Source organism: Hyperoodon ampullatus (assembly GCF_949752795.1).
Source record: "Hyperoodon ampullatus genome assembly, chromosome: 8".
Lineage (NCBI taxonomy): Eukaryota > Metazoa > Chordata > Mammalia > Artiodactyla > Ziphiidae > Hyperoodon > Hyperoodon ampullatus.
Genome location: NC_136921.1, coordinates 86,437,508 through 86,458,955, shown reverse-complemented (window position 1 = coordinate 86,458,955; position 21,448 = coordinate 86,437,508). Strand labels below are relative to the sequence as shown.

At 36.9% G+C, this 21,448-nt stretch overlaps 1 protein-coding gene across 1 annotated transcript in view; it reads right to left on the bottom strand.

The window, feature by feature from the left end:
- DCAF17 (DDB1 and CUL4 associated factor 17) overlaps positions 1-19,566 on the bottom strand; it is a gene marked incomplete at both ends in the record, with an annotated part of 32,248 nt that extends 12,682 nt beyond the window's left edge. Inside the window, 8 exons of the mRNA XM_079710402.1 lie at positions 3,982-4,087; positions 4,772-4,876; positions 7,653-7,742; positions 8,992-9,070; positions 9,835-9,971; positions 13,130-13,220; positions 18,895-18,998; positions 19,441-19,566. Coding sequence (XP_079566528.1) covers positions 3,982-4,087; positions 4,772-4,876; positions 7,653-7,742; positions 8,992-9,070; positions 9,835-9,971; positions 13,130-13,220; positions 18,895-18,998; positions 19,441-19,566 — 838 coding nt within the window. The remainder of the gene's footprint in view (positions 1-3,981; positions 4,088-4,771; positions 4,877-7,652; positions 7,743-8,991; positions 9,071-9,834; positions 9,972-13,129; positions 13,221-18,894; positions 18,999-19,440) is intronic.
- Between the last annotated feature and the right edge of the window lie 1,882 nt (positions 19,567-21,448).

Genomic DNA, 21,448 nt, shown 5'->3' with positions numbered 1-21,448 from the left:
TAGCCCCAAGAGCCCAAATTTTGATCTCTAATACTATTCTCAATTGAAAGGGCCTAAGAGTTCTCAGAGAATGGCTGATTCCATGTCTTGTGATAAGGAAATTTTAGGATCATTAATAATTACAGGAACATTCTTATACTATTTATAATCACAGAAAATTAAAAACAACCTAAATGTCCATTGTAAACTGGTTAAATAAATTTACAGTTCATGCATAAAATGATACATAAGTCAAGATCTTAAAACCTTGAGGAGCTTAGCGTGTGCACACATATACACAGGACCACTCTTTGGCAAAGGTAATATAAGTACTGCATTCAAAAAGCATCAGAAGAAATATAATGAAAACTAAGTTTTCCTTCCATCTGTATCCCTCAAAGATAACTACTATTTATCAGTTTTCTGTGTGCCCTTCCAGATATTTCAAGCAATCCTAAAGGCATATACTCATATATCTATACTTTTAATATATGCATATGAATACTTAACACAAATGAGATTTTTTATATACACAGTTTTGCACTCCTTTTTTTACTTACTAATATATATTGGAAACTCCTCTATACCAGTGCAAAAAGAATTCCTGTTTCTTTTTAACAATTAAGTTTATGACATAGCCAAACAATCAAAGAATACTAATGTCACCCATCAGTGTTATCAGTATACATTGTTTCCAATCTTTTGCTGTTAGAAACAATGTTGTAACTGTACATTTGTCATTTTGTACACATGTGAATGTATCTGGGATAAATTCCTAAAAATGGAATTGCTCAAGGAATATATGCATTTAAAATTTTGAAACATACTGACAAATTGTCCTCTGCAAGGGACTCCAATAATAAATGAAAGTGCCTCTTCTATACTCTCACCAACCCTGTTACCTAACATTTTGAGATTTGAGAATCTGAAAAGAAGTATCTTATGATAGTGTTAACTTGCGCTTCTCTTATCAGTGACGTTGGGCTTTGTCCTCCCCAAATTAAAAGTCATTTATATTTCCTCTTCTTCTGAACAATATCCTTTGCTCATTTTGTTGCTGTTGTTGTTGTAGTCACTTCTTACTGGTCTGTAGAACTCATATATAAAGAGGAAGTTACCCCTTTACAGTGTACGTTGCAAATATTTCCCTTGTTCATTGTTTGATTTTTGAGTTGGTTTATGTGTGTTTTTGTTTTTGTTTTTTACCTTGCAGCACTTTATTTTTATGTAGCCAAATTTATCAATCCCTTCTTTAATGGCTCTGCGTTTCTGTCAGAAAGCTCTTCTCAACTCTGAGATAAAAAGATTCTCTAAGTTTTCTTATAGAACTTTAAATTTTTGATCCATCTATTATTTCTTTTGATGTAAAGAGTAAGATAGAACTCCGACTTTGTTTTCATAAGACCATCTATTAAATAATCTAGATGGAAATTAATATTTGTAATACATTAACATTTAAAAGTGGGTTAGGCTACAGATATATGCAATGATATGCAATGAATCTCAAAAATAATATGGTGAGTGAAAGAAGCCAGACAAAAAAGTACGTATCATGTGCTTCCATTTATACGAAACTCTAGAAAACTAGAGTGAAAGAAAGCAGGTTCATTGGTTGACTAAGGCTGGGGATGGTGAGGGAATTGACTGGAAAGGGCACAGGGGAACATTTTGGAGTGATGAAAAGATTTTAAATCTTGATTGTAGTAGTGGTTTCACAGATATAAACATTTGGCAAAACTCAAATTGTACAGTTAAAATGAGGGCATTTAAGGGCATGTAAATTATACTTCGAGTTGTTTTTTTAAATTATTTTATTTTAATCATTTTATTATTTCTTTTCTTTTTTCTATTTTTGGCTGCACCGTGTGGCTTGCGGGATTTTAGTTCCCTGACCAGGGATCGAACCTGGGCCCCCAGCATTGGAAGCATGGAGTCCTAACCACTGGACCACCAGGGAATTGCCATTATTTTATGTTATTTATTTATTTATTTATTTTTGACTTTTTAAAAAAAGTTATGAAGGAGTATTCACAATATGATTCTTTTTTGGTTTCAGACATATATACGTTACAAGATTACCAAAAAAACACACTGAGGTGATAACAGTTAATTCCATGCAGGAGGACTATGAGTATTTTAAACTTTCTCTATTTTGTTTATCATTATTTCCTAATTCTTCTGTAATGAAAATGAATTGCTTTGCATTAAAAAAAAAGTTATTTAAAGTTAAAAGGAATATTATTTTGTACAGACCTTAATGATCCTGAAAAACAAATCTGGAGAAATGAATAGGATTTCAGTCAATATAGTTTGAAAAAATACTCAAAGCTTCCAACATAGTATGCTACTTTTCTAAGCTAAATGTCCAACAATCACTGTATTGTTTTACAATGGCATGTGGTTTCACAGATATTTTCAAATGTTATTATTTTAAAGATGATAAAATTGAGGCCCAGAGAGGTTGAGTAATTTGCTCACTATCATAACCACCAGTTTGTAGTGGAATTTCACTCTTCCTAGCAGCAGACCAAGATTGTGATCCCAAATCTAGTCTTCTCTCTACAAACAGGGACCAAAATCACAGCACAATCAAAGGCTCTATGAGCTTTCTTTATCACCCTGTTCTTTGCTTTACTTGATTATCTGCATTTCAATGAGAACAATGTACCATTTGGGGAAACTCTCTTCAAAATAATACACTGTAGTTACCACTGGAGCCTGTAGTTTTAAAATTCTTAATAGATTCCTGCTAGCATATTTGTATCAAATATAGGAGGTATTGCTGAGGCTGAGTTATCACAGAACTGCCTAATTTAGCTTGTCCAAGACATCTAAAACCCCGAGTAATTTTTAGAATATTTATTTTGAGTTTCTTGGATAATGGCTACACTGGACTCTCTGTTTTTATAGTCTGTCATTTACTAATAAAAAGAACATCTCCTTTCTCACAATTAAATCTTTCATTTGTTTCTTGATCTGTTGATGATGTAATGTTAAATAGTAATAATAGAAAAAAATTACTGCCCTATTTTGACCCATGTTAGAAAAACCTTTGGAGTTTCACCTAAATATGTAATGTTTATTGGTTAAAAGTAAAAGGAAATGTCCTCAATATGATAAAGAATGATTCTTTTTTTAAGAAAAAATTATTTATTTAAATTTATTTGGTTGCCCCAGGTCTTAATTGCGGCAGGCGGGCTCCTTAGTTGTGGCATGTGGGCTCCTTAGTTGTGGCATGCAAACTCTTAGTTACAGCATGCATGTGGGATCTAGTTCCCTGATCAGGGATCAAACCTGGGCCCCCTGCATTGGGAGCTTGGAGTCTTAACCACTGTGCCACCAGGGAAGTCCCAAGAATGATTCTTAATGAACCAAGACTAAAGATAAACAAATATTAGGATAACAAAATATATTATCTTTTAAAATTTATTCATATGAGTTTTACATCTGTCTGCATTAAATAATTCTTGTATTGCTGAGATGAACTCTGGTCAGTCATGGTTTATCTAACACACATTGCTCAGTTTGAGTAGCAGTTCATTTCCTTTTAATAAACTGCTGAATTTGATAAGCTAATTAAATATAGAACATTTTTATTATATTTATAAAATTATGTATAATTTTTTGTGTGCTTTGTTGATCTTTAAGTTGGGTAAATTTCACGGAATTGTAAAATTTTAAGTTATAAAGGAACTAGGATGGTATCATTTGCTGTTACTTATTATTCTGCAGATAAGGAAATCAAGACCAGAAAGGTAAAAGTAACGTGCCAAAGGTAACAGATCTCTGGCTAAGCAAGGTCCAGCTTCCCCAGGCCTTTATCTAAATGAATAACAGATTTTTGTGAATGCCTATTCAAAAGCAAAGAATATTCTGCATAGGAATAAAATGAATTAATTTATAATTAAGTCATGCAAAAAACATTTGGATGATTACAATTAATAACTATTAATATGACCACTTAATTTTTAAGGTGAAGAAAGTACTATATAGTAGCCATACCTGTGATTTTAATATTACAAGGAATGCCAAAAGGAGCCTCTCCTACAGTTCCAGTAGTCCCACCCCATCTGCATGCACACCCTAAGTCAAGTTTCTGTTGCATGAACTAAAAACAAAACAAAACAAAAATGGTGGCTTTAGCACCTACTTATTTGCAGTCTGGAGAGAGAAAAAAATCAAATTCACATGTATATGACAGAGGAAATGTATTTATTCAAGGGCCTTTCTGTTTATCTTCCCACCCCTCTTTTAAAGGTTACTTTGTCTTTCTGCATTTGTACAGTTTGGTAGAGTTAAAATCTACACAGTGCCTTACTTTAAAAACATCTAATTAAAAAATTCAGGGCTTCCCTGGTGGCGCAGTGGTTGGGAGTCTGCCTGCCGATGCAGGGGACGCGGGTTCGTGCCCCGGTCCGGGAGGATCCCACATGGCGCGGAGCGGCTGGGCCCGTGAGCCATGGCCGCTGGGCCTGCGCGTCCGGAGCCTGTGCTCCACAACGGGAGAGGCCACAACAGTGAGAGGCCCGCGTACCGCAAAAAAAAAAAAAAACCCAAAAAAAAAAAAAAAAAAAAAATTCATACCTCAGTCCTACCAAAGGGGGAAAGTGGCGGGGGTGTGTGTGTGTGATGAATTGGGAGATTGGGATTGACATGAATACACTAATATGTATTAAATGGATAACTAATAAGAACCTGCTATATAAAAAAATAAATAAAATTCAAAAAAAAATTCATACCTCAGTCCAAATTTCAAGTTAATTTCAATATGGCAAATTTCAGTTTTCTCTACCTGTTCAGTAATGGCTTGGAAGCTATAAAGTCTGACCAGTCCCGAGCTGTACATCACAATCAGTATTCCATGAGACAAGGTGGCATCTGTTACGTTCCCGAAAATCTGAGGGGAAAGGTAGATATCACCTGAGAAAAGACCAGAAGGCTAATCCTCTGAGTTTCACAGTGGTTTGTGCAGCTGTTTAATATTCAGGCCACCACTACAACACTGCTGCCTAACATTATAACTTAATTATAATTTAGAAACTGGAAGCTAAGGTGTTATTAGGGCAGAGTGGTAAGCCACTGGGGTCTCAAACTGAAGCACTAATGGCAGTGTAAGACATATCCCTCAAAATGATGCAGCAGCATACATTTGCTTCACAGTTTTGTCAATATCTTTTGATAACAAATCCTCTTCCTCATGGACATAGGTGTAAACTGAGTCCATTTAATTCTACCATGCAGAATATGCATGGCAGAATAAATACAGGGACCTATTCTTCATAAAATGTTATTTATAAAGGGACATTTTTTAGCTAGAGGTGAAAAGATTGGGTCTAAGAAAGTAATTCTAATAAAAAATAGCCAACTCGAGAATTTTATCATTTCCTTGTTCTTTAAATATCTAATACTGTTAAAACCGAACATGTTAAAAACCAAATACATACAGAAACATTTAGCCTAGCTGACCTTGAGAAGCTTTGGCTCACTGTTCCCCTTCTGTCTCTGTTCTATGCACTGGATCCTGTCATGATGCTCCACAGAGCTCTAAAAAGAACTTGATTCTGTGCCTATTTTAATATCTAACAAAAGCCAACTAACATAAACAAATATTCATAGCAATGAAAGAACAAGTACCCCCGCTCGACACAACTACAGAAAGCTGCATGCAGCAGCAACGAAGACCCAACGCAGCCAAAAATAAATAAAGAAAAAAGAACAAGTAGAAATTAAGTGAAAATCTGTTTCTGTTTCTACTCAAGACAAATCATTTAGTAAAGATTTACTACCCCAACAAGTAGCTTAAAGTACATTCTGAGCCTGGCCCATAGGTAGTCTTATTATGCATGGGAAATGAAAGATACACTTCAATTTCAAATAACTGTAATCAAAATCAAATCCCTCAAATGATTATCTCGAACATGTAAGAATAAATAGAAACAATTCATGACTTTGCTAAGTGTTCATTCCTATTGAAGACTGTAATAAGTATACACAATTACTTAATCCACAAGCACAAAGAGAACAATTACATTTATGAGCTGTGTTTTTTGTCATCTCTTAAAAGGATAATCATGGTTTGCTTTGCTCTTGACTAGCCTATGACTTTTTATTCCCTGATCCTCATTCCCCACTTTGAAAGGAGGATTTGTTTAATTCAAATGTATTTTCAAATGATGAGTGCTATAATAAAGTAGCCACTCTTATTTTAAAATTTGGTTTAATCTCTGGAGTCAAATCTAAGTTCAAATTCCAGCTTCTCCATTTACTACCTTTAGGATTTTGGTAGCTGCTTAACCTCCCAGTTAAATACTTTATATGTTACACTATTATTATATGTCATAAAATATTCAAAGTGCCTATACAAAATGAACAATAAATAATTAATTCTTTAGTCTTTATGCAGTTTAGTATATTATGCTTATATAAAATTTTTAAAATACATTCATCTTGTTTGCTTATAAGTATTAGTAGACCCTCAAGACCTGGCCTCAATAACGCTTCAGGTGCTTAATTAAAGACTAGTAGAATAGACCAATAAATAAATAAATAAATATTCACCCAAACTAAGGAACAATTCTTTTAAAGGAAACTAGCAAACTATTGATTCTTTTACTCAGAGGAAATATGTCCTTTCTTTCTTCCCAAATAACCACCCCACAAATCAAGAACAATGGCAACAACAATAAAACCCAACACTGGGCTTCCCTGGTGGCGCAGTGGTTGAGAGTCCGCCTGCCGATGCAGGGGACACGGGTTCGTGCCCCGGTTCGGGAACATCCCACATGCCGCGGAGCGGCTGGGCCCGTGAGCCATGGCCGCTGGGCCTGCGCGTCCGGAGCCTGTGCTCCCCAATGGGAGAGGCCACAACAGTGAGAGGCCCGCGTACCGCAAAAAAAAAACCCCAACACTGAATGAGTTGAAGAACTTACATATTTAATTATAAGACTTGTTTATATACCATAAAACAAGTTTTAGATCTATACTTTGCAATTAAAATGAGGCACTTTGTTGCAGCTTTTTACCTTTCTTTATGATCATTTTTAACAAGCTTTGGAATATTCCCAATGAAAAAAAATATTTTACTCATTTCATAATTTTATAGAACAGTGGTTTGTTAATGACTGGTACTCAACACTATCCACTTGAGAAGCATAAAAACATGCTGAAAGGGACTTCCTTGGTGGCGCAGTGGTTAAGAATCCTCCTGCCAATGCGGTGGACACAGGTTCGATCCTTGGTCCGGGAAGATCCCACATGCTGTGAAGCAACTAAGCCCATGCGCCACAGCTACTGAAGCTCACATGCCTAGGCCCGTGCTCCACAACAAGAGAAGACACTGCAATGAGAAGCCCACACACTGCAATGAAGAGTAGCCCCCAACACAACTAGAGAAAGCCCATGCACAGCAACAAAGACCCAAAGCAGCCAAGAATAACTACCTAACTAACTAACTAACTAAATAAACATGTAGAAAGATGAAGGGACTATTAGACTCTCTTCCCACATCAAATGTTCTCATGTATTTTGATATGAAATAAACTAAATCAGCAAGCTTTGTACAGTAAAGGGAACATTTCCAATCCAAACACCTAATAAACAAATAATTAAACAATGATATTACATCTTATCGTCAAAAAATTAATACTACAATTAAATCAGAAATGAATTCCTACCTTTTTGTTGATCTCCAGAATCCCTATGAGTGAAAAAGGTAGCACATGGAACACTGCAAGGTACAGCAAAACAGGCTGTTGAATGCCTGCCTAAAAGGAAAGACTAAAATCATAGGCAGCTCTCAAGAGTATTTTAAAACTGCTGTTTTCCTAGTGGTTACCAGTGGGGAAAGGGAAGTGGGGGTGGGGCAATATAGGGGTAGGGGATTACAAGGTACAAACTATTATGTATAAGACAAACTACAGGGCTTCCCTGGTGGCGCAGTGGTTGAGAGTCCACCTGCTGATGCAGGGGACGTGGGTTCGTGCCCCAGTCCGGGAAGATCCCACATGCCGCGGAGCGGCTGGGTCCGTGAGCCATGGCCGCTGAGCCTGCGCACCCGGAGCCTGTGCACCCGGAGCCTGTGCTCCGCAATGAGAGAGGCCACAACCGTAAGAGGCCTGCGTACCTCAAAAAAAAAAAAAAAAAAAAAAAAGACAAACTACAAGGATATATTATACAACATGTGGAATAAAGCCAGTATTTTATAAGAACTATAAATGGAGTATAACCTTTACAAATCATGAATCACTATATTGTACATCTATAACATATAATATCGTACATTAACTATACTTCTATAAAAAGTTTTTTTAATTAAAAAAATAAAAACACTCTGTTTTCATGAATTAAAAACATTCCTCTATCTATATTGCAAAGTTACTTAAACAGGAAGGCCTGCATGTTCAAAATATGTCCACTAAACCTTTAGCTCTTCAGATACTACAAACTGCATATACACACAAAAATCTATAGAAGTAAGCATAATAGTAAACGTTTCTTAACAATATATTTTACAAAAACATACTTTATGTACTATATAACAAAATATATTTATATACTATATAATAGATTATAATATAAATTAATATATTGTATTATATTATTATACAACATAATTTATATTGTGAATTGGAATTCTAGTAATCAAGGGCCTAATCAAAAGACACAGAGTTATCATGGTCATATCATTTAGCATTACAAAACAGTATTACACTGACATGAGAAAACAGAAATAGAAAAAAGTATCAACAATTAAAACTCGAGTGATTTCTCTGCTTGAAGAAGATAGCTCCTTTACTCTGAAGAATAAGGTTCAGATTTCTTTCCGTTATGGAATATAAAATAATCTGTGGTACTTCCCCAGAGTGGCTTGAAGGGAATTGCCTAAATTTGTGGTAAACAACTTTTATAGCATGCTTCAGAAATCAAAGATCATTAGTTCTTTCATAACAAATTTTCAGACAAATTCTTCTGGAAACAAATTCTTTATTTTATTGAATGTTTAAAGATGTCTACCTGCTGGGCCAGTGATGAGCCTTTGTTCTGAGCTGACTTCACTGCAATGACTTCTTGAGGAGTGTCCCAGCTCAAGTATCTTTTAAAAGAATAAAAAGAAATTTATTCATTTGGGTCAATTTCCTTATACTTAAAATAAAATATAATAGATATTTTATAAGTGAACAGTTTTTCAGTTACTTAAATTATAAAAGCAAAGCAGTTTATTTTAAAAACAAATAACTAACTAAAAGAATTCCCTTGGATCCTTATATGCATTTATTCCTATTTTTAAATATATATATAATTTTAATCCTTTTAGAGTCTCAGTGAATAAAAATTATGTTTGATCTGTCAGCATTCAAAACTTAGAAAACAAAAAACCATTCCTGATTTAAAATGGAAGTTACAAAAAGCATTGAAAATGTTACATTCCCATTTTGCATGCACATATTCATTCCAAAAATTTATATCTAATTTATAAAATTACTAGTTAAAAATTAACAGTTCTTAGATTATATTACGTAGGTAATTTAACTGCAACAGACCAGCCTTCAGAAAAATCCTACCATAAAATACATCCTACATATAAAATACTATTTGTAAAAAGTAAATTTTTTTAAGAAAGGGTATCTGCCAACTACCAGAGGTTAGTTACTTATGAGGAATACAAAGATTAAGGATAAAGGGTCTCCATCCTCAGATCTTCAAAAGTAGTCATGAGGAGAGAAAAATAGAATAGATTTTTAAACTGATATCCATGTATACAATGGAAAACTTAAAAAAAAAAATCTTGAAATATCCTGGGCCACAAGTCTCAATTTTTCATGATAAAATTTTAAATAACAAAGTCACAGTTAATACCTGAATTTGCAATATGAAGCAAGATATATTTTCTCAAGGACTTTTCCTGTAGTTGCTGATATACGAAGCAGCCAATTATGAGCAGTCAGTGCTATGAGTGAGGATTTATAATCTGATGTATTGGGAAGCATTTCTCCCTTAAAAAAAAATGAGGTATAAAACTGAAACTGCATGGTCATAAACAATCTGCAGTAATCCATATCCAAAAAAAACAGCTAAACACTTAAAGAAATAGTCAAATAAGTAAATTAAAAAAGAACTATTAATGCACAAATAAAGAATTAAGACAAGGAAAGATTAAAATCGTGAATAATTATTTTCATCATTAATTTATTAAGTGAGTTTGTTCACATAGAGTGCTTCAACAGTACCTGAAATAACTGATTACTTATTAAGTATTAATCATTAAGTATTCAACAAATGTTAGCCAATCATTATAACAACAGTAATAGGAGTACTACTGATGCTGCTATGGTAACAATAGCAACAATAACAGTTCTTAAAACCATGTATAATAGCATACGCAATTAAGAGTCATCTGCTAGATGTTTCTTTATTCCAAGACTTGTTTTCCTTTTGATACAAGTTAAAATGGCAAAAGAGCAAATTATCCCATTAGTCACTGTGGCTCAAATGAAAACCTAAAATCCAGAATCAAGGCAGCCAAAGAAGAGTCAGACCAAATTTTAAAGAGAACCTCTGTCTCCAATGGATTACCCCCAACAAAGGGAGAGGACAGCTGCTTGGGTGTACCTGCCACTGAGGAGTTGCCATAAGGTGGAAGACTAAGGCAGAAAGAGAAAGAGAAGCCAAGGGTTCTACTTTGATTTATAGAATAAAAAGGATGTTCTAAGAGGAAAGTTAAGAATAAGGAAGTTGAAATTACTCTTATATTGCTTGGGCTGAAGAGTGAATAGAAAAGAATGTAAGCATAGTTATTTTATTTATACTCCTAAGGTTTGTCTCCCCTTTCAAATGTTAGGGAAAGAAACAAGGTTTTTTTGTTTGTTTCTTGGGTGTGTGTGTGTGTGTGTGTGTTTAAGCTTATTAGCTACTGAAGTCTTACACTAAAATCACAGGCAATGATGTAAATATTTTTATTCTTTGGTGTCTTACATAAGTATCACCTCATGGAGTTTTTAAAGTTTTTAAAAATGTACCATTTATACCTTGTCTACTTAAAAAAACAAGGATTAAGTAGCATACATAATAGGTTCAAGCTATTTTCCTAAACTATAAGTTGTATTTCACACATTATCTCAGAGAAGAAGGGTGCTAGTTTAAATGTAGTTTCACATCAGTAAGTTAATACAATATGCTTTGTAGTTTTTCTTAGTGGAAAATCTTGCTCCACTTCAAATAAGAATAAAATGTTTAAAGAGAATTGAGATTAGGAATTCGGTTACTAGAAACTTTATTTTTAGAGGATTGCTCTAAATTTTTGGTGTTCTGCACTGGTGTCTTCAAAATTTTTCTCAGTTAGGAAATCTGTCATCCTCTTCCCCTCACCAATGAGACTGGATTAAAAGGCTTTAGATGTGGGGACACAATAGTTATTTTTAACTTTCAATAAGGAGTTGGGGAAGAGAACGTAGATTTAAAGCTTCCTGATTTTTAAAAAGGAGACTTCTATGAAGAGAAAGCAACTGTCCAGGGAAAAAGAAAGCAGCAGCTCTGGAAAACTACAATTTTATGTAAAAACAAGTGTTTAAAAAGAAAAAGGAATTTTAATAATAAATGCAAAGCATAGTCTCTTAACCTTTAAACATTATTTTTGATCACATATTCTATTTTTCCTAAAAAACAAACAGCCAGATTCAGAGACCTGATTAGTTTGTTGTAGTACTTTTTTTTTTTTTTTTGGCCACATCACACATCATGCGGGATCTTAGTTCCCTGACCAGGGGTCGAACCCGTGCCCCCTGCAGTAGAAGCGAGGAGTCTTAACCACTGGGCCACCAGGGAAGCCCCTGTTGCAGTACTTTTTTTTTTTTTTAATCATCTTTATTGCAGTATAATTGCTTTACAATGGTGTGTTAGTTGCTGCTGTATAACCAAGTGAATCAGCTACATGTATACATATATCCCCATATCTCCTCCCTCTTGCATCTCCCTCCCACCCTTCTAGGTGGACACAAAGCACCTAGCTGATCTCCCTGTGCTATGCGGCTGCTTCCCACTAGCTATCTATTTTACATTTGGTAGTGTATATATGTCCATGCCACTCTCTCACTTCATCCAGCTTACGCTTCCTCCTCCCCATGTCCTCAAGTCCATTCTCTCTGTCTGTGTCTTTATTCCTGTCCTGCCCCTAGGTTCATGAGAACCATTTTTTTTTTTAAGATTCCATATATATATGTGTTAGCATACGGTATTTGTTTTTCTCTTTCTGATTTACTTCACCCTGTATGACAGTCTCTAGGTCCATCTACCTCACTACAAATAACTCAGTTTTGTTTCTTTTCATGGCTGAGTAATATTCCATTGTATATATGTGTTGCAGCACTTCTTAAGTGTGTTTCTTAGAACACTGATCCTATGGAAAATTAATATTTAAAAATATATCTCAAAATAGAAAGTTCTATGATCAAAAAAGCTGGGAAAACGGTTTGACAATCACCATGAACAGTAGTATTATTATAAGTATTAATAGTATTAAAGGCTCTGAGAAGTAATTCTATAAATAAATTTGTTTAACCCTTTAAACAACCTAATTCTCCCAACTCCTCTAGCAATTATAAGATGTTAACATCTTATGAAAACGGTGTTCTGAAAAAATACACACTGGGGCAATGCTGATCTGATGGAATGAGCTTATCTATTATTTTATTTTTTTATTTTTATCTTATTATTTTCCTAAAAAGATTCATAGAGGAAACCCATGAGAATCCACTTTCAAAGAGTCATGTAACGTAACTGTTGCCCTAAATAAATATTTTATTGTCTCAATATATTAAGTAGAATAATCTCTTAAATGCTAAGAATAACTATAAAGTAGCTTATATTGCTTATAAAACCTTTAATCAGTTCATAACCTTTTCTAGTTTTCAAGATTTACAAATGGTATTAAAAGTTAAAAATATATTCATAGTATTAATATATAATTTTTTAGGACAGGAGTTACTTCGTGAGGAAAAATGATAATCAAAAGATATGCTCTCTTCTTGATTCCTTTCAAGGTTTAAGAATCACTATGATACTTAGGTTTTATTTCTTTATGCAGTATATTAACAATAATCTGTTCTTCTAGGCTAAAAATGCTTTAGAAATAAGTGCTCTAAAAAACAAATCTTACCACTGGGCATTCCCATAATAAAGCATCCTCTATTTTTTCTGATTTGGAACACTTTGGCATTTCATAAAGTTTTCTTGGCTCTGATGCAACGCTGGGGAAAAAAAAAAGATTATTCTTCTTCATAAATGAGGTAGTGTTTGCTCAGATTTGAGGGATTTTTTTTTTTTTAATTCAGAGATTTGGAATACCAAAAATACAACTTGCTACTTTGCTTTCCTCTTCTTGATTAAATGTTAACATTTTTTTTTCTGATCACAAAATTCATAATACACATTCATAGAAAAAAATCTAAAATATATAATAAATTAAAATAAATTATAATAGTATAAAACTACCCAATATTAACATTTTGGCTCAGTATTAATATCTTGGTTCATTTCCCTCTAGCTTTTCTTTATATACACATACCCACCTGCTGATCACTTTCCAAAATTGGAGCATATTGAATTCTTTCTTTACCCTTTAACATTTATTATGAATATCTCTGTTGAATTCCACATTCATAAACTGTTATTCCAACATCGTAAAATGAAAATTAATTAGATAAAGAGTTCCTTTATTTGTGGTGCAAATTAGTAGATAAAAAAGGAAATACCCTTTAAGGCTTTTTTTTTTTACTCCCAAGTTGTGTTTCAGAAAGGTTGAATGAGTTTATACTTCTGCCGATATTGAACACTGTATTTCTGATATGAAAAATAGTCTCTTACCTTTAATATATACTTCCCTGATTACTACTGAGAGGTGTACATAGATGTTTTCATTTTTTTAAACTCATGAACTTTAAAATTAAACTACTATTTAGAAACAATTTTTAGGGTGACAATTTTATTCAACTTTGATGTACTCTCATTGACTCAAAGGTTTAAACCAAACAGAATTTCACAGGAATGAAAGCAACCTCATATATGATTCTAACCTATGGGTAAAACACCCCTGAATGGAATATTAAAGAACTCCAATGGTATTTACCATTGGATCACCAATCAATGCCACTTACTCTGATTTTTTTTAAATTTTCAATTAAAGCAGCTATCTCTAAATTGGAAAAGTCACAATACGGGCATTAAATGATACCAAAGAATTACTGTTAATTATGCTGGGCATGATAATGACATTATGATGATATAAGAAGATGTCCAGATTTTCACTTCTAGCATGAGAGTATGAGGAGCTCTATGGACACGCTCCCCAGGAAAATGGTGAGAATTATAAAAGAACAACTAATTAAAGTCTTTGGAAGTGGTCCTAGAGGCATATAACAAATGAAAAAACATTTACTCAAAAAAATCTACTAGAACTCAGTAAGAACAGTAAGAGTCTATGGTGTATGAAATAATATGTGCTCCCTCTCCACCATTCTTAGCTCAGCAAGATGAAAACTCTACTCCAGACTGGTACAGCCAAGAGCACAGGGCTCCCTCAACCCCTGGCTCCTAGAGGGTTACCTTCCCTCGAAGGGTAGAATGACAGCATTTTCCATCCAGCCTCCACCTCCTTGTTGCTGGGCCTGGGTCCTAGGTTAGTGCAGTCAAGAGGTAGGACTCCCTTCTTCTGCCTAGCCCCTACTCATGGGATGGAGGCTCTACCTTGGGCCTGCCATGCCTAAGAATACTGGAGCTCTGATTACCCTTATCCCACCTCATAAAGCAGTGGTTCCACATTGAGAGTGGCAAGAAAATCCGAGGCTAATGTCTGCCCCAACCTCATGTGCTCAGATAGAGTAGGGGAGTCATTCAGAGGCAAAAGTGCCACTGACCCTCTCCCCCCACCAGCTTGAGAGCCTTGGCTTGAGGATTTTGCCTGGCAGAGAAGCAGGCCATAAAGCAGATAGCCCCAAGTCTCTCGCCAGAGAAACTGACTTCATTTGTAACAGAGTGAGAAGTTCTAGCCTAAGAGCACTCTCACAACCAGTGGAGGTTGTGATGAAAGGCAAATGAGTAGAGATCTGTAAATTCACTGGACATACAGGCTAAACTGTAGGCTGGCTAATTTGCTGGAGAGAACCAGAAAAAGATTGCTGGGAGGAGCCCTCCAGGGTCAGAACAAATCTCAAACACTACCTAAAAATCCACTGTCTCTAACTTCTGGTTTCTGGTACATCAGTCATGTCCTCACAACAAGAAAATAGCTAAGCAAACTGAAAATCAACAACTCTTATTAGTTACATCAGATAATTGAGGTCAGAGAGCAAATTGCTGCCCCCAAAACTGGACAGAGAGGTGGATACCAAGAATCACAGCTTACTAGAAGCAAAACCCAGGAGCAAGCCTCTGGAGTCAGTACTGGGGAGACAAAAACAAGAACACCAGAGAAAATTCTAGGCTCTGACACCTACAGCGACAGCAAACAACAAACACAGCCTAACTCCTAGCCAGATAAACATTAATCTCACTCTAAAGACCTATTTACTGAAATTCCTTTTACCCAATACATCATGTACAACTTTCAACAAAAAATTACAAGGCATGTTAAAATGCAAAATATGAAGTTTAAAGAGACAAAGCAAGTGTGAGGACCAGACTTAAGTTATGGTGGAGGTTTTGGAATTATCAGATTGGGAACTTAAAATAAATATGATTAATATGCTAAGGACTCTAATGGAAACAGTGGACACATGGAGGAACAGATGGGTAATTAAGCAGAGAGAAAAAAATCCTAAGAAAAATCAAAAGGAAATGCTAGAAATCAAAAACACCATAATACAAATGAAGAATGTCTTTGATGGGCTTATCAGGAGACCGGACACAGCCAAAGAAAGAATCAGTGATCTTGAACATATGTCACCAGAAACTTCCCAAACTAGAAAGAAAAAAGAATGAAAAAAGCAGAACAGAACATCTAAGAACTGTGGGAAATTGGAAAATGTGTAATGTACACATAATGGGAATACCAGAAGGAGAAGAAAGAGAACAAAACAGAAGAAATACTAAAATAATAATGGCTGAAATTTTTCCAAAATTAATGACAGACACCAAACCACATATATAGGAAGCTTACAGAACACCAAGCATGATAAATACCAAAAAATCTATACCTAGGCATACCATATTCCAACTGTAGAAAATCAAAAACAAAGAGAACACCTTGAAAGATGGCAGAGGGAAAAAAATCACCTTACCTACAGATGAACAGGTTAAGAATTACACTGGACTTCTCTTCAGAAACCATGCAAGCAAGTAGAGAATGGAGTGAAATATTTAAAGTGATGAAACAAAACAAACTCCCACCAACCTAGAATTCTGTATCCTGAGAGGTTATCCTTCAAAAGTTGAGGAGAAATAAGACTTTTTCAGACAAACAAAAATTGAGGGAATGTGTTGTCAGTGAACCTGCCTTATAAGAAAGTTCTGCCTTAAGAACTCAAAGAAGTTCTCCAGAGGGAAGAAAAATGATATAGGTCAGAAACTCAGATCTACATAAAGAAAAGAAGAATGTTAAAGAAGGAATAGGGCTTCCCTGGTGGCGCAGTGGTTGAGAGTCCACCTGCCGATGCAGGGGACGTGCGTTTGTGCCCCAGTCTGGGAAGATCCCACATGCCGCGGAGCGGCTGGGCCCGTGAGCCATGGCCGCTGAGCCTGCGCGTCCGGAGCCTGTGCTCCGCAACGGGAGAGGCCACAACAGTGAGAGGCCCACGTACAGCAAAAAAAAAAAAAAAGAAGGAATAAATAAAGATAAAATAAAATCCACTGTTTCTCTTATACTTAATTGATTTAACAGATAAAAATGTGTTTATAATAATGTATTCAGCAACAAGGTATTCAATGATTATAGCTTATGGATAAGTAAAATGAATGACATCAATACTATAAAAGACAGGAGGGAGGAATTAGAAACACTGTTATAAGGTAGCTGCACTACTCATGAAGAGAGTAGGAGAAAGTGACTTGAAAGTGACTTAGATTAGTTGTAAATGTATACTGCAAGTTCCAAGGCAACCACTAAAAAGTTTAAAAAAGAAATATAATTGATATGTTAAAGTGGAGAGAAAATGTAATCATATAGGATGCTCAGTTGAAACCAGAGAAGGCAGAAAAAGAATAAAAGACAAAGAAACAAAGAAAGCTGGAGTAGCCATATTAATTTCAGACACAGCAGACTTTGACAAGGAAAATTATCAGGGATAAAGAGTGGCATTACTTAATGTGTATGCATCTAACAACAGAATGTCAAAATATGTGATACAAAAACTTATAGAACACAAGGAGAAATAGACAAATCCACTAATATAGTTAGAGACTTCAAAACAACCTCTATCAGTAACTGACAGATCCAACAAGCGGAGTCCATAAGGATATAGTTGAACTGAACAGTACCATCAATCAGCTGGGTCCAACTGACATCTTTAGAGTACTTCATCCAACAACAAGGGAATACACATTCTTCTCAAGCCCATGTGAAACATTCACCAAGATAGACCACACTCTGGGCCATAAAGTACACTTCAACAAATTTAAAAAACTAGAAATAATACAAAATATGCTCTCAGAACACAGTGGAATTAGATTAGAAATCAATAACAGAAAGATAGCTGGAAAATCTCAAAATATTTGGAGATTAAATGACACATTTCTAATTAACACAAGGGTCAAAGAAGCTCTCAAATTTTAAAATGAATATACAATGTATCAACATTTGTGGGATGCAGCAAAAACAGTCCTTAGAGGGAAATGTATGGCATTAAATATATATATTAGAAAAGGAGAGGTGTTTCTGGGTTGGTGAACACATGGAGATTCAGGAAGAGTGGCGGGCTCAGAGAGCACAGAAGCTCTGTGCTCCTTCCCATACACATTGCCCTATGCATCTCTTCCATCTGGCTGTTCCTGAGTTATAAACTTTTATAATAAACTGGTAATCTACTAAGAAGCCAGTCACACACAAAAATCACATATTATGTGATTCAATTTTTTGAAATGTCCAAAACAGATGAATCTATAGAGACAGAAAGTAGACTAGCAGTTGCATAGGGCTGAGGGTGATGAAGGTATCCTGGTGATAGCTAAAGGGTACAGTGTTTCTTTGTGAGGTAATGAAAATGTTCTAAAATTAACTGTAGTGATGGTTGTCTATATGAACCATCAGAGGTTCATCAAATTCATTTTCATTGAATTTCAAGGAAGTAAAAATCATTGAATCGTACACTTTAAAAAGGTGAATTACAAAGCGGTTAAAAAAGAAAAAGAAAATAGCCATATTTTTTTAGAGAAGCAAACTTAAGTATGGCATGATGTTTGGAATATGCTTTAAAATATTTAGCAAAGGAATAATGGAAAAGGGGGTGGGAAAAGATAAGCAAATGTGGCAAAATCTTGATCCTTTTTGAATCTAGGTAATGAATATATGGGGTTCACTATACTATTCTCTACTTGAGCAAGTTTGAAAATTTTCTTCTAAAACAAAGGCAAGTAGTTTCAAAACAAAACACAGAAAGTCTTCTCTAAAACAGCATCTAATTAGTAGGTACCTGGATCTCTTGACTCCGGTATCTTTTAAGCAGAATAAAATACTACATTGTACTCAGCAACCTGTCATTTTGCCTGCAATATAAATTTGCTTTAAATTGGTGTTTACAAGGATAAAACCTCAAACTTTAGATTTAACAAGATTTTAAAATTACATGCATTTTACCCCCTCCCCTTATTTTGGACCGATTTCTCCATTCTCCTATTTCACTAGGCACTAATGTAGGCATGTGTTTCTATAAAAATTAGAGTTAAGATCAACAGTCAAATGAATTACAGCAAAAAGTTTCACCAAAAAGATACCTGCTGACACAGCACCGATAGTTGTCAAAATATATTCTTCCTCTCTCATAGGCTATAGGTGACTTGGAATGAGTTGTCCAAACATTCTTAAACTTAGTACTTTCCTGAAAGACACAGGAATTTCGATTTAGCAAATAACTCCTAAGTTTCTACCGTGCACCAATTTTAAGTTGGATAGTTACATTTACAGTTTTCAAAGTAATTTCATGTACGTTCTTAAAAAAACATTATGTCCAATTCTTCCTCACTCTGCCTTCAGGTTTTGGCTTAAGTGGGGTGACCAATTTTTAGAAAAAAAAAAACTGTCTGCAATAAGACATAAGAAAGTTAAAACTAAAAGTATGTGCCGGTTCTATTAAAGGCTATTTACTAATCCTCCAGGTTCAAGGCCTGGATCACCCTGCCCATCAAGGGTGATCTTCTTAAAACGGGGCTGTATTGCGTGAAAACTGCACCCCGGCCGGAAGCTTGACTCCCACCCCTAGCCCCAACCCCCGCCAGTCGCCCCGCTGCCCTTGGTTCGGCTCCCGGCCGACGGGCGGTCACCTGGCACACCAGCGCCCGCAGGATACCCAGGTTCGTCCTCTGCACTACGCCCGCGTCCCGAGAGAAGAAGCCCAGGGCCCGGCGACTCAGCCTGCGGCACACGTTGGGCTTCTGGCTTGGGCCCATGGAGATGCCGGCCGGTGGCGGAGTTGGCAGGGCCCAAGAGGAGTGCGCCCCTCACTCCGGCGCCGGGCAGCGGCCGCTACCTCCGAACCTCCAGGCCCCAGCTCCCCGAGGGGGCCAGGAAAAGCTGACGCCCGGAGCCGGGCTGGGGGCGCACGGCAGTGGGGCGAGGGAAGGCAGAGCCGGTGCCGCCCGAGAGCGGGCAACTGGAAAGGAAAAGAAACCCCCTTCCTGGCCGGCCCCTCTGACGCTCTCCGGCTCCGGACCCGGCGGCCGGCACTGCGACGCCCGTAACGCGCGGTCCGCCGGAGCCGTTCCCTCACTGGGAAATGTAGTTCCCAGTGCCCTCGGAGGGATCTTGACTTGTGCCCAGAACTACAACCCCCACAAGGTAGCGGGGAGCGAGCGCTTACCCCGGCCCCGCCTCCAACCGGCCGCTGCCCCGCCCTACCCCGCCTCCTCTGGCGCCGGCGGAGGCTGCGCCGTAGGGCTGGCGCGCCTTTCCGACTCTGCACGCGGCGCTAGGGGAGAGCCCTGGGGGCGCTGTGCTGCAGTCTCTTCGTCCTCGTTACCTGTTTGAGCCCTGCATTCAGGGGTCCGTCCCTTGCCGCCCCGGTAGCCTTACGTCTCTCAGCCCCCGACTTTTGCTCTGAGAGGCCCTGACCGGGCGCCGAGAGGGGCGCAGTGTCGTGTGCTACCGCCCCTCTCCCCCGAAGGCAGCGTCCTGTGCTAAAGAAAGGTACGCCCTCGGTTTTCCCTTCAGTCACGCGTTGGACGTTGTGGATAAGGTGGACGGTTAAACCTTTTGGGTCCGTAAACACTATGCTTTTGTTATTATGAGTTAGTGGTGAAGGTGCTGACATTCCCACCAAACTAGAGTTGAATTACTTTCCCGGAGGCCCGCCCTCTTGTGGTCCGCGGAGACGCAGGCTGGTTTTGCGATAATTGCTGCATTGTCCTTAACTCTCGCCTTTTTTTCCCCCCTTATCGGGAATGAAATATGAAATATTTACATTGTTATTGAACTGTCTAGGGTACTCCACGTTGATTCCTCTAAGTAAAAGATAACTTTGTGACCAGCCCTGCCTGTAAGGTCAAGGTTCCTGTCATATCCTCAAGGGCTGGGTCACTGAGGATATGACATTCTTACCACACTAAGGTTTCAGGAATCATGCACCAGACGAGGCCCATTGCTTTGCTTTTAAGTGCCTTGAGGGTGGTGTCTTTGCATCTCCCACGTGGCCTCTTGTTCAGACGTGGGCTAGGGAGTGATTGCATTTGACTGACAGAGCAAAAAGTACAATACTGGGTGAGTGCATTGGTTTTAAGTGTTTAGGAAAAATTTGTCATATCTCTTTTTAACTCTGCTGAATTTCCTTTAGGGCCTGGGCTTTTGCTGATTTTTTCATGACTTATTTACAGCATACTGTGGAGTGCTTTGTATATTTTTAGAGAGCGCTATAATAGTTAATTTGGTAATTCATGAATGCAGCTGTCACTGAGAAAACGGACCCAGAAAAGATAACTGGGTTTTCTTTGGCGAAAATGAAATTCAAATCATTGCTGAATTGAATTGATCACCTCTTTTTTTCTCCTTCCCCTTCACCCCAACTTGTTTGTCTCCCAGTGGTCTGTATCTCACCACCAAGTCACCCAAGGGACAGTCATCCTAGATGCCCTCTTTTCTGTCACCCTAACCAAGTGCTTTTGATTCTGTTATCCCTCTCCTCTTCATATCCCCCCAGAGTAATTTAGGGCCTCACCATTTTATCACATTATTATGTTAAGTAGCCTCCTTTCTGCCTTACTTAAATACTTTCAATTCCAACCCTCCACACTGCTGCCAGAGTGATTTTTCTAAAGCACAAATCTGTCATTTCCCTAT